General features: G+C 37.3%; 1 protein-coding gene across 2 annotated transcripts in view; it reads right to left on the bottom strand.

Annotated features, from left to right (window-relative positions):
• Positions 1–3,105: 3,105 nt before the first annotated feature.
• Positions 3,106–13,483, bottom strand: part of dis3l2 (DIS3 like 3'-5' exoribonuclease 2) — a 139,860-nt gene continuing 129,482 nt past the window's right edge. For both annotated transcript variants that reach the window (XM_059502248.1, XM_059502247.1), the window contains 4 exons: positions 10,399–10,529; positions 10,055–10,159; positions 6,730–6,834; positions 3,106–3,981 (listed from right to left, as the gene is read on the bottom strand). In XM_059502248.1, the coding sequence (XP_059358231.1) occupies positions 3,883–3,981; positions 6,730–6,834; positions 10,055–10,159; positions 10,399–10,529 (440 nt within the window). In that variant the 3' untranslated portion in view covers positions 3,106–3,882. The remainder of the gene's footprint in view (positions 3,982–6,729; positions 6,835–10,054; positions 10,160–10,398; positions 10,530–13,483) is intronic.

The raw sequence follows: 13,483 nt of genomic DNA, 5'->3' as shown, positions 1-13,483 counted from the left end.
CCCACCGGGAAGCGATGCAGGGGGGGGCGGTGAAGCAGGGCGAACCGGCGAGCTCGGTTGAGCTGAAGACGGTTCCGGAATCCGCTGGAAGTGATGCTTTTACGGCGCCTCAGCGCAGCGGAGAATGCAGGCTCAGAGAAAAAGGCCAGGCGAGTCCTCAGAGTCACCATGGCAACAGCTCGCAGTGGGGGCATCCGCCGTCAGCGAGCACGAGCGCTGCATGATCTTCACCCAGGCAGGAGACACAGATGACGTACCGGTCTCCCTCGCTGAGTGGGGCTCTGACGAGCCGCAGGAAGGCATCTTAAAAAAGACGCGAGCTCTTTTACGAGTGTGTGTCGCAGGGCGAACACACACACACACATAAAGAACAGCTTGGATATAACAGAATTGAAAGGATATAGGCGCCGGATAGCGCAGCAGGAACGGCAGTGGAAGGCGGCGATGCCAGCAGCTTCAGAATGGCTCGTCCTGCTGATGTGCTTTCTCAGACGGCGCTTGCTTCCTCCGTGATCCAGCGATGCGTGAGCTTCGCTGAAGAGATGAAAAATCAGGTGAGTCAGCCTTTTCGAGCTCCTTTTATAGGTTGGGCCACACCCGTTTCGGCGGGAAGTTGTCTGATGTTGCATCAGCCCGCGCTCGATAGGCTGTGCAGTTGCCGCAGAACAAGCCAATGAGCGAACGAGCCGTCTCGCCTATGACTGTGTACTGCTACAAATGCGCTTTACAAAAATACAAAATTAAGGATAATTTTTTGCTTCAGTACTTCGTGAAAAGAGACTTTTCCCATAGCATCTTAGCTAAGACGCAGTACGAGAGAGCTCTCGTAAGAGAACTGGGCTTCCATATTACCTCAGCAGTGCCACAAACTGATCACCTCCATGCCACACCGAATTGAGGCAGTAATTAAAGCAAAAGGAGCCCCTACCAAGTATTGAGTACATGTACAGTAAATTAACAATTTCCAGAAGGTCAACAATTCACTAAAAAGTTTTTTTTATTGGTCTTAAGTATTCTAATTAGTTGAGATTGTGATTTGGTGGGTTTCTGTTAAATGTGAGCCTAAATCACCACAATGAAAAGAACCAAAGACTTAAACTACTTCAGGCTGTGTGCATTGAATGTATTTAATACACAAGTTTCAAAATTTGAGTTGAATTACTGAAATAAATGAACTTTTTCACGGCATTCTAATTCATTGAGAAGCACCTGTATACTGTCATTATGTTTACTCTGTACTCGCATCCGAGTTTCTCTCTTTTCCTGTTGCTGTTTTGGATATTGCACCCATGATGTCTTGACTCTTGTGTTGTTGTTTGCTCCTAATAAACTGTTTAGCTGAACTCGCAAGTGAATCTCAAGTTATTTTATGTGGTAGTTATATATATGTATACTAAAAAACAAGCAATTACAAAAACTTTTAGCAATTACTTATGTAACACACCTGACTGAATGGCTCATTATGTGGGCCTTTGTCTTTTCAGGTGTGAATCAAAAAATGCTTCTCAAAAAGTGTGTTAGAAAATTTTAATAACTTTTTGTTTTCTGTGAATAAGATGATTTTCACATAATTTTAACCAAAAAGTCTTTTGAACAAATGTTTTATATGAGTTTTATGGCCTTATTTCAATGACTTTAACATTTTGGTTTTTCACTAAGCAGGCATAAACATTGTTTTCTCAAAAACACAATCACGTACATACTTGCTGCTCACATATTATTGTAGCTAAGGTTGCCGAGACAAAATAGGGACACCCATTCACAAAAAACAGTTTGGTGGTTTTATTAGTTTTGCAGTCAATATCACACAATCACGTTCTTCTGCCTAACACCACAGGTTTCCCCAATTAGTTACACTGTTTATAAATACATATTTTTAAAGACTATGTTTTAGACCCATGTTACAACAAATGTACCCTTACATAAAATGTAGCACCTACAGCAGTACTGACAACACAAGTCTCTAATAAAATATCATATGCAGATTTAAAACTTTGACAATTTATGCATGGATAATGTTTACCAAACTACAAAACCACAACTGGGCAACTTTTCTTTCCAATATTAAATAATAAAACTGCTAAAACATTTTTGTTACATCATACAGCTTCTTTCTCGTTAAATGGATACTCCACCCCAAAATGAAAATTTTGTCATTAATCACTTACCCTCATGTCATTCCAAACCTGTAAAAGCTTTGTTTGTCTTCGGTACAAAATTACGATATTTTGGATGAAAACCGGGAGACTTATGACTGTCCCATAGACTGCCAAGTAAATTCACTGTGAAGGTCCAGAAATGTATGAAAAGCATCCTCAGAATAGTCCATATGACATCAGTGGTTTAGCCGTAACATTGTGAAGTGACGAGAATAATTAATTTTTTTTACGTGAAGAAAATAAAAATAATGACTTAATTCAACAATTCGTCTCCTCTGTGCCTATCACCTTAGTGCCATTTTGGGGGATATGAGCTGAACACAGCAGTGTATGCTCTTCTGTGTCGGCCTTGCCACGCGGATGCATGGTTTCTTTCAAATCAAAGCATAAACACAGAAGAGTGTACGCTGCCTGCGTTCTGCTCACATTCCCCAAAATGGTGCTATGGTAATGCGGAAAGACACAGAGGAGACTAATTGTTTGAATATTTTTGCATACAAAAAGTATTCTTGTCACTTCATAACGTTATGGTTGGACCACTGATGGCTGATGGACTATTCTGATGATGCTTTTCATACTTTTCTTGACCCTGACAGTATAATTTACTTGGCAGTCTATGGGACAGTCACAAGCCTCCCGGTTTTCATATATTGTGATGTGAATATATCTTATATTATCTTATATTGTGTTCGGAAGATGAATTAAGCTTTTATGGGTTTGGAACGACATGAGGGTAAGTGATTAATGACAAAATTTTCATTTTGGGGTGGAGTATCCCTTTAACTATAATAGGTTTTTCAATGGAAAACATTTGGTGTTTCTTAGTTTTACATTTCACACCATAGAGTAAATTAAACAATGTTTGCTAGATCAATAGTTTGAGTAAATAGTTAATGTATCTTACAAGATCTCATGTGCGCAAAAAACAAAAACAACCACCACCACCTTATATTAGATGCATTTAATGAACTACACAAAATTAACAAAACATTTCTTAAAGACATTAAATAGAAGTTCAGTAAAACAGTATTCAAATGTATGTGGTATTTGGGGCAACACCTTTACATACAAGCCTCCAGTGAAGTGTTTGTTTCTGCCAGAAGTTTTTTTTATAAGAAGCAGTGCCAAAAATAATGATGCTTTACAATTAATTCTTGAAAACAACTATTAAAAATGATCTATCAATAGTTAACAAAATATTTATCCAAATGTCCTATTTAAAAAAAATAACGGATCCAATATTTGCAACAAAACCAAGCAATCACTCAAGCAAGCTAATATATAGTCCCAAAAACAACTAATTTAAACTGTAGATTTAAGGGCCCATTCTTCCCACTGAGAAAACAAAATAATCATTCACATATCTGCATCTTCTGAAGTTTATAAAACGTCATTTATCTGACTGCATATTCTAGTAGGTACAAGACAGAACACAATAACCAAATATTACAAAGCATATGAAGGTGAAAGATTGAAATATAATACAGCATAAAATGTAAAAACTAAAATTAACTTTGGAAACTATTCTCTGAATGGCATCGAACAGTTTGTCCTAACTTAAAAGAAGTCTGCAACTGAAAGATTTCAGGACAAAATCAAAAATAAAATTATACAAAACCAAGTTCATATTATATTGATGCAAATGAAAGCCTTACTACTGATACCTCTGTTTGGTTAAGAAATCTGCAAACAAAAATAATAATAAGAAAAATAATAAGAAAATTCATACGACTACTGAGGGTCTCTTGAGCACAGCACTGTATTTCATAGGACCTTCATCTGCCTTCAGCTGAACATTCAACAGGGTGAAGATGGAAATCTCCTGCAAAAGAGTACAACACCATTATCCACTGCAGATATAACAATTTATGTGGTTTCTAAGATGTCCTAAGGAGTTTCTTCCCCCCAGGCCATCAGGCTACTTAACTCAAAACCAGCCAATTAACATCCACTAGTCTCCACTTAATATTCACTTAATCAGTAAGATATTCATCATTCTCTACCTCATACTGACATACTGACAGTGTCACAACCTGTTTGCACATTTGCCTCTTGCACATTCCTGTGTATGTATCTTAATATACTACAGTTTAATGCACATATGCCTCTTGTACAATCCTATGTATCTTAATATTTAAGACCACAGTATACTTTCATGCACATTATTTTCTATTCTTTAAATCTACAGAATACATCTTTTTTTGTTATATTTTATTCTTATATTTTTGTTTACTTTTATTTCATTCTTTCATACCTATATTTATGTATATTTTCATCTGTGTTGTATTCTTTAATAAATGCACTGTCCATGGAGTGGACCTGACTCACATTTCACTGCTGGTTATATATTCTCTATATAATCATGTATTTGACTAATAAAATCTTGAATCTTCCAAAAAAAAAAAAAAAAAACAGGTAAGGAATTGATATGTAGTTTCTAGGATGGGCTCAGATTATGTTGGTGCCCCTAACATTTATGCATGCATACTGTATACAGTATATTCAGCATTGTGAGAACAATTCACCTTCCCTCATAAAAGAAACTAAGAAAAAAAAAAAAGATTACAATTTACAAAAAAATGCTGCGAATGTAATCACTACTGGTCAATTTGGCAGGTTACTTTTCATAAATAATGTTCATTTATGCCAAATCTGTACTGATTTAGCACAAATACTGAACTTATGAGTCATCATAATATATTAAATACAACCTTATTGCGCAGCACCTGCACACATCTAGCTTACTTGAACATACCAAAAAAATAAAAATAAACAAATAATGGCATGGCGTGCACACTGCTTTCCGTTGCATTTAAGCAATAACAGAGTCAAAAAATGACAGAAGACTCACACCGTGCTTACTACACTGGACGCGGCCACTGCAACAAAATGGAACAATAAAACCCATTACAATCAGTGATGTGGTCTACACTGCAGGGCTCCAAAAAAAAAAAAAATCTAGAGTAAGGAGCCATTGGCTCCTATAAGAAAAAGAAAACATAGGCGCCAAATGATTAAACGCATTTTATTTTATTTATTATTATTGTTTTTACAATAATACTGTCACATATATATTTAGGTCTCATCTTTTCTTTACTTTATCAGCATTTTATTCCATCTTGTAGATGACCTGGGAACTAAGGTTCACAAAGTGGGAACTAAATATCTTTTCCAACTTGAAATATACAGTCATGCACTGTTTATTATACAGAATCTGTACCAATATCATGTTCATAAAGAATCTTTAACATCTGAAGAACCTTTAAGTTTCACAAAACGTTTTTTTGGTGAAATAATGTTCGTCAGATTATAAAAAGGTCAGAAAGAGATGGTTCTTTAAAGAGCCTTTGACTAAATGATTCTTTTTAAAACCAAAAATGGTTCTGTGAAGAACCGTTAAAGCAACTTTATTTTTTAATAAAGTCTGTATGTCTTTCACACTTTCAGCCTGTTTTTCTTAATTAGTAAAATGCAATTTTATAGTAGTTGAATCATGTAGACAACTGGTTAAGTAAAAATATTAAAATGCAGTAGCTCATAAATGTAGCAAAATTCTCCTTTTATTGAGGATGGTTATTGAGGTGAATGTATATTACGTTGGACTTGCAATGTTTACAAACTTCTGTAGGCTCTCTTATAAAATAGCCTACCTTTTCATGTTAATTCATGTTCATTATGAATTCTAGTAGTAAAGAGAAGGTATGATAGGTTCACATGATGCTTGAACAGACACAAACTCACGATCGTGCCTGCCACATTAAAGAGTGCCAAAACTGTATTTATTGTTTGAATTTCTTATGAATTTGGAATAATTTTAAAGCTGATATATTATAAAGTAACAATGCACAAAGCTTTTTGCGATTACTGGACAGCAAGTGCACTTCAGATAATGAAGTTTACGCATTAACAGAACACAGCATAGACCTAAGATCTTGTTAAGTAGCCATATTATTAATGATTCTAAACGAGAATTTCCAATATCCACTTAGTTCATAGCTTTATAACCTGTTGTTGTTGTGCATGAAATAAACACTTCTGCACTTTCTCCAAGTCTCCATTTCACAAAAAATGTAATCAAAAAACAATCAGGAAAAAACATGCAACATTCACGTTATATGCAAAATTTTAAGTTATAACATGTAAATACACAGGCCTAGTCGCCAGTGGCGACCTCAGCAAAAACTTCACTCGCAATTTAATTTTTATGGTCGCAAATGCTACCATTTTATTGCAGTTTGGAGCCCTTCACTGGATGCTGTGCGACACGGCAAATCCCCGGAAGTAAACTGAAGCCTCGTTCTATTTAGGACTGTGATTTGCAAATTGCAATGCCTGCTTTTACACATCCAGTGTGGACAGCCAAGGCTGTTGTTTTATTTCAGTATTTTTCTTTTGGCACAGGTTTGCTGATCTGCAAATGTGCCGTTTAATTATAAAATGTAAAAAACATTTGTTTCAACATTTATAAACTGAAAACATTGAAATTCTAAGTACACTCATTATAAACCAATGTGTCAGAAATTGTGAAAACATGTTTTTAGCAAACAGAGAGATGCTTAGAATAGTACACCTGCTGTGTGGACTCTTTGCTGGGGTCACCTTGTTCCCAAACAAGCGTCATCTCTGGTCTCTTTCCCACTTTACGGAAGTGGACTGCCTTTAGTCCCTCTAATGACTTTAGGAGAAAGACAAAATGTATCATTCATTATCTCATGCATTATTAAGATGCAATGAATTTTTCATCTGTTGTTGCCATTTTTATTGTGCTGGTTTCATTTTCTGAGCTCAGTTTAATGTCTCATTTACATTCAGAGGAGTTAAAATGGTCTTCATAACATAGGGGATACAGTTAAAGCAACTTGGTATAAGGTATAATGGTATAATGATATTAATCTAAAAATTAACATGACAGCATGTCAACAGAAGGTAAATGCTCCTATCTTACATATATCTAACATATTTTTGGAATATACAGTCGTGGCCAAAAATTTTGAGAATTACATAAATATTGGAAATTGGAAAAGTTGCTGCTTAGGTTTTTATAATAGCAATTTACATATACTCCAGAATGTTATGAAGAGTGATCGGATGAATTGCATAGTCCTTCTTTGCCATGAAAATTAACTTAATCCCAAAAAAACCTTTCCACTGCATTTCATTGCTGTCATTAAAGGACCTGCTGAGATCATTTCAGTAATCGTCTTGTTAACTCAGGTGAGAATGTTGACGAGCACAAGGCTGGAGATCATTATGTCAGGCTGATTGGGTTAGAATGGCAGACTTGACATGTTAAAAGGAGGGTGATGCTTGAAACATTGTTCTTCCATTGTTAACCATGGTGACCTGCAAAGAAATGCGTGCAGCCATCATTGCATTGCATAAAAATGGCTTCACAGGCAAGGATATTGTGGCTACTAAAATTGCACCTAAATCAACAATTTATAGGACCATCAAGAACTTCAAGGAAAGAGGTTCAATTCTTGTAAAGGCGGCTTTAGGGCGTCCAAGAAAGTCCAGCAAGCGCCAGGATCGTCTTCTAAAGAGGATTCAGCTGCGGGATCGGAGTGCCACCAGTGCAGAGCTTGCTCAGGAATGGCAGCAGGCAGGTGTGAGCGCATCTGCATGCACAGTGAGGCGTAGACTTTTGGAAGATGGCCTGGTGTCAAGAAGGGCAGCAAAGAAGCCACTTCTCTCCAAAAAAAAACATCAGGGACAGATTGATCTTCTGCAGAAAGTATAGTGAATGGACTGCTGAGGACTGGGGCAAAGTCATATTCTCCGATGAAGCCCCTTTCCAATTGTTTGGGGCATCTGGAAAAAGGCTTGTCCGGAGAAGAAAAGGTGAGTGCTACCATCAGTCCTGTGTCATGCCAACAGTAAAGCATCCTGACACCATTCATGTGTGGGGTTGCTTCTCATCCAAGGGAGTGGGCTCACTCACAATTCTGCCCAAAAACACAGCCATGAATAAAGAATGGTACCAAAACACCCTCCAACAGGCAACTTCTTCCAACAATCCCACAACAGTTTGGTGAAGAACAATGCATTTTCCAGCACGATGGAGCACCGTGCCATAAGGCAAAAGTGATAACTAAGTGGCTCGGGGACCAGAATGTTGAAATTTTGGGTCCATGGCCTGGAAACTCCCCAGATCTTAATCCCATTGAGAACTTGTGGTCAATCCTCAAGAGGTGAGTGGACAAACAAAAACCCACTAATTCTGACAAACTCCAAGAAGTGATTATGAAAGAATGGGTTGCTATCAGTCAGGATTTGGCCCAGAAGTTGATTGAGAGCATGCCCAGTCGAATTGCAGAGGTCCTGAAAAAGAAGGGCCAACACTGCAAATACTGATGGGCATAAATGTCATGTAATTGTCGATAAAAGCCTTTGAAACGTATGAAGTGCTTGTAATTATATTTCAGTACATCACAGAAACAACTGAAACTAAGATCTAAAAGCAGTTTAGCAGCAAACTTTTTGAAAACTAATATTTATGTAATTCTCAAAACTTTTGGCCACGACTGTACAAACTGTAACTATGAATATAACTATGACTATACAAACTGTATAGTACAAACAAAAATACAAAAATACAAAAATAGTACAAACTGTAACTATGAACTAGGGCTGCCCCCCCAAATAATCAACTAAACACTGGAAAAAGGCTTAGATGACTAAAATTGTATTAGTCGGTTAGTTGCAGAAACAAAATGGTCCATGACAGACAGATAACTAGCAGATGGTCCTTGAGATAATTACAGTATATCGGGCAGGAAATCCAAAAGTTTGCTAATTCACTGACCTCAGATATGGTTTATTATTTGAAAGTGAGACATTTAAGTAGTGATACATTGTAGTTTATATACATTTAGAGCGCAGAGCTTAGGAATGGAGACAATGCACCTTGGTGACGACTAGGGGTGTGACCGAAGCCAAATACCTTATTCTGAAAGGCACGGATAATGGCTTCAAAAGAATAACAAATAATTTTGGCAAATAATATTCAAATGAGGCTGGCTCAGTCACTTTTCTCCTGAGAGTAAAAGTTTGTGTACTTTTTTTTAAATTAAATTAATATAATTGTACGATTAGATGACTAATGACTTACATGAACTACTATTAGTTGACTAGAAAAATCTTTAGTCAGAGACAGCACTTAAAACACTATTATTTGATGATTGACACATTAAGACATTAATTTAGAACTCCAGTCGTGTCAGTTAATTATCTGTTAACAAGCGTTAGTTGTTGGTAAGGAAAAAAAAAATGAAATGAACATCTCTAGTTGCTAGTAGGCCTGGGCGATATATCTAATGATATGATCATGCGCATCTAGTCAGTAAATCTGGTTCCGTGATTACCGCTAAATCGCCATCACCTGCTTTTCAAATTGAGCGGCATTTAATAGACAGAGCCATAGATCACTGACAAGCTACGCAATATCGCGTTCATTATCCCAGATGAATTGCCTTCGATAATGAACAGTATCAGTTGATAGCGATTTAGCAGTAATAACGGAACCAGATTTGCTGACTAGATGCGCATGATCATATTGTTAGATATATCGCCCAGCCCTAGTTGCTAGCATGTTTTAACTTGTCTAACATGTTCATAGCATATTTTAGCACATTGCTAGCCTGTTTAAGAATGCTATAGCATGTTGCGAAAGATACACAAGGAAAAGCTTCCATGTACTACAAGGTACTGCAAGAAAAGTTTGTGCTTAATTAGTTTTTTACTATTATGGTGAAATATGGGGACAATATGTATGGCACAAATGTACTTTTTCAACAATTTTATTTCTATTGTGAAGTACGTTTTACCATTTCTAAATAATAATAAATAATGATAAGCTACGAAAACAAACAGAAGTTGAATACAGTCATACATACATTACAGTAGATTCGTTTCTGCACTCCGTAGCGAAGTACAAGCACATCAAAGGACTGGTCTAGAACTCCCATGACCATAGCTTCTGAATCCAAAGGACCACACTCCTACCAGCATTATCACATGCATGAATAAATGGTTCAGCTGTGTTTACAAACTTTTAACATTTTTTGCCTTGGCAGATCAAACATTTGGAAGATCAACAACAACTATGCTAACTTGATCAAGGGCAAAATTTATTTTGTAAGTTTATTTTATTAATATTTACCCATATAGATAATTTTTTACCCTATGTGCATGCTGTTCAGATGATAAATAAAACCTGAACTTTTTCTATGATACGTACCTTAACAAAGACAGCAAAGAAAAGTTCAGAGCTCAGCTCCTGAACTCTCTTTGAAGCAGTCTTTCTGTCATTGCAGTGGGATGCCAGTTTCTGTACTTCCTCTAATGAGAGATTCAGTGGTGGTCCACAGTCTGTAACGGCACAGATTAAATGAATATGAGGCTTCAGAAAGAACCATTACTAAGCAATGAACTTAAAGTCTGTATGATCTGGAAGTTGCTACCAGTTGTAATGCTAAACTAAATCGAATATTGAATAAAACAACAACAACATTAAAAATAGAGGGCAGAGCTTGATTTGAGCACACCTCACCGCCTCTTAATTTAAGCAGACTGACGACTAGAGAGAAGTGGTTAAAACTACCACTAGAAGTAGTCCTGTTCATGAGAATTCAAGCTATCCTTCTTTGTTTATTGCTGAAGCCATGGCCCACAAAGATGTGTTGTGGGTGAAGGTAAAGGTGAAGATGTCAAGTCAAGTCAAGTCACCTTTATTTATATAGTGCTTTAAACAAAATACATTGAACTGAACAACATTCATTATGAAAACAGTGGGTCAATAATGCAAAATGATAGTTAAAGGCAGTTCATCATTGAATTCAGTGATGTCATCTCTGTTCAGTTAAATAGTGTCTGTGCATTTATTTGCAATCAAGTCAACGATATCGCTGTAGATGAAGTGACCCCAACTAAGCAAGCCAGAAGCGACAGCGGCAAGGAACCGAAACTCCATCGGTGACAGAATGGAGAAAAAAACCTTTGGAGAAACCAGGCTCAGTTGGTGGGCCAGTTCTCCTCTGACCAGACGAAACCAGTAGTTCAATTCCAGGCTGCAGCAAAGTCAGATTGTGCAGAAGAATCATCTGTTTCCTGTGGTCTTGTCCTGGTGCTCCTCTGAGACAAGGTCTTTACAGGGGATCTGTATCTGGGGCTCTAGTTGTCCTGGTCTCCGCTGTCTTTCAGGGCAGTAGAGGTCCTTTCTAGGTGCTGATCCACCATCTGGTCTGGATACGTACTGGATCCGGGTGACTGCAGTGACCCTCTGATCTGGATACAGACTGGATCTGGTGGCTACGGTGACCTCGGAATAAGAGTGAAACAAACAAATATTAGCGTAGATGCCATTCTTCTAATGATGTAGCAAGTACATAGGGTGTTATGGGAAGTGTTCCCGGTTCCGGTTTACCTAATTAATGCAGCCTAAAAATCCTTTAACGGATTTGGATATTAAAAGCATATTAGTATGTTATGTAAGAGATGGGACTTTAATCTAGATTTAAACTGCAAGAGTGTGTCTGCCTCCCAAACAATGTTAGGTAGGTTGTTCCAGAGTTTAGGCGCCAAATAGAAAAAGGATCTGCAGCCCGCAGTTGATTTTGGTATTATCAAATTGCCTGAGTTTTGAGAACGTAGCGGACATAGAGGATTATAATGTAAAAGGAGCTCATTCAAATACTGAGGTGCTAAACCATTCAGGGCTTTATAAGTAATAAGCAATATTTTAAAATCTATACGATGTTTGATAGGGAGCCAGTGCAGTGTTGACAGGACCGGGCTAATATGGTTATACTTCCTGGTTCTTGTAAGAACTCTTGCTGCTGCATTTTGGACTAGCTGTAGTTTGTTTACTAAGCGTGCAGAACAACCACCCAATAAAGCATTACAATAATCTAACCTTGAGGTCATAAATGCATGGATTAACATTTCTGCATTTGACATTGAGAGCATAGGCCGTAATTTAGATATATTTTTGAGATCGAAAAATGCTGTTTTACAAATGCTAGAAACGTGGCTTTCTAAGGAAAGATTGCGATCAAATAGCACACCTAGGTTCCTAACTGATGACAAAGAATTGACAGAGCAACCATCAAGTCTTAGACAGTGTTCTAGGTTATTACAAGCAGAGTTTTTAGGTCCTATAATTAACACCTTTGTTTTTTCAGAATTTAGCAGTAAGAAATTACTCGTCATCCAGTTTTTTATATCGACTATGCATTCCATTAGTTTTTCAAATTGGTGTGTTTCACCGGGCCGCGAAGAAATATAGAGCTGAGTATCATCAGCATAACAGTGAAAGCTAACACCATGTTTCCTGATGAGATCTCCCAAGGGTAACAAAGCGTGAAGAGTAACGGTCCTAGTACTGAGCCTTGAGGTACTCCAGAAGTGATGGTTCTACCATACCTGTAACAAGAAGTAGAATTTACAATTTTGGCTATATGAAGTTTGCACAAAACTAAATAATGATCTGAGATATCATCACTTGGCTGCATAATTTCAACACTATCAACATCAATTCCATGTGACAGTATTAAATCTAGAGTATGATTTCGACAATGAGTAGGTCCTGAAACGTGTTGTCTAACCCCAATAGAGTTCAGAATGTCTATAAATGCTGATCCCAATGCATCTTTTTCATTATCAACATGGATATTAAAATCACCATCTATTAAAACTTTATCTGCAGCCAGAACTAAGTCGGATGTAAAATCACCAAACTCTTTAATAAAGTCTGTATGGGGCCCTGGTGGCCTGTATACAGTAGCCAGTACAAACATAACAGGGGATTTATCATTAACATTTGTTTCTCTGGATAAAGTTATATGAAGCACCATTACTTCAAACGAGTTATACTTGAAGCCTGCCCTATGAGAAATCCTGAAAATGTTGTTATAAATTGAAGCAACACCTCTTGGTTTGGACGTTTTTTCTAGAGAGAAGAGTGGCGCCACCCCAGGAGGGATGAAGACCATCTCTTTTCAACAGGTCAGGTCTGCCCCAAAAGCTCGTCCAATTGTCTATGAAACCTATGTTATTCTGTGGGCACCACTTAGACATCCAGCCATTGAGTGATGACAATCTGCTATGCATCTCATCACCACAGTAAGCAGGGAGGGGACCAGAGCATATTAAAGTGTCTGACATCGTGTTTGCAAGTTCACACACCTCTTTAATGTTATTTTTAGTGATCTCCGACTGGCAAAGTCAACATCATTAGCGCTGGCATGAATAACAATCTTACTGTATTTACGTTTAGCATTAGCCAACACTTTTACATTTTTTAAGATGTCAGGGACTGAGGCATC

The sequence above is a fragment of the Carassius carassius genome, chromosome 20 (assembly GCF_963082965.1).
Source record: "Carassius carassius chromosome 20, fCarCar2.1, whole genome shotgun sequence".
Lineage (NCBI taxonomy): Eukaryota > Metazoa > Chordata > Actinopteri > Cypriniformes > Cyprinidae > Carassius > Carassius carassius.
The sequence above is the reverse complement of the archived record's forward strand: the minus strand, read 5'-3'. Positions and strand labels throughout refer to the sequence as shown.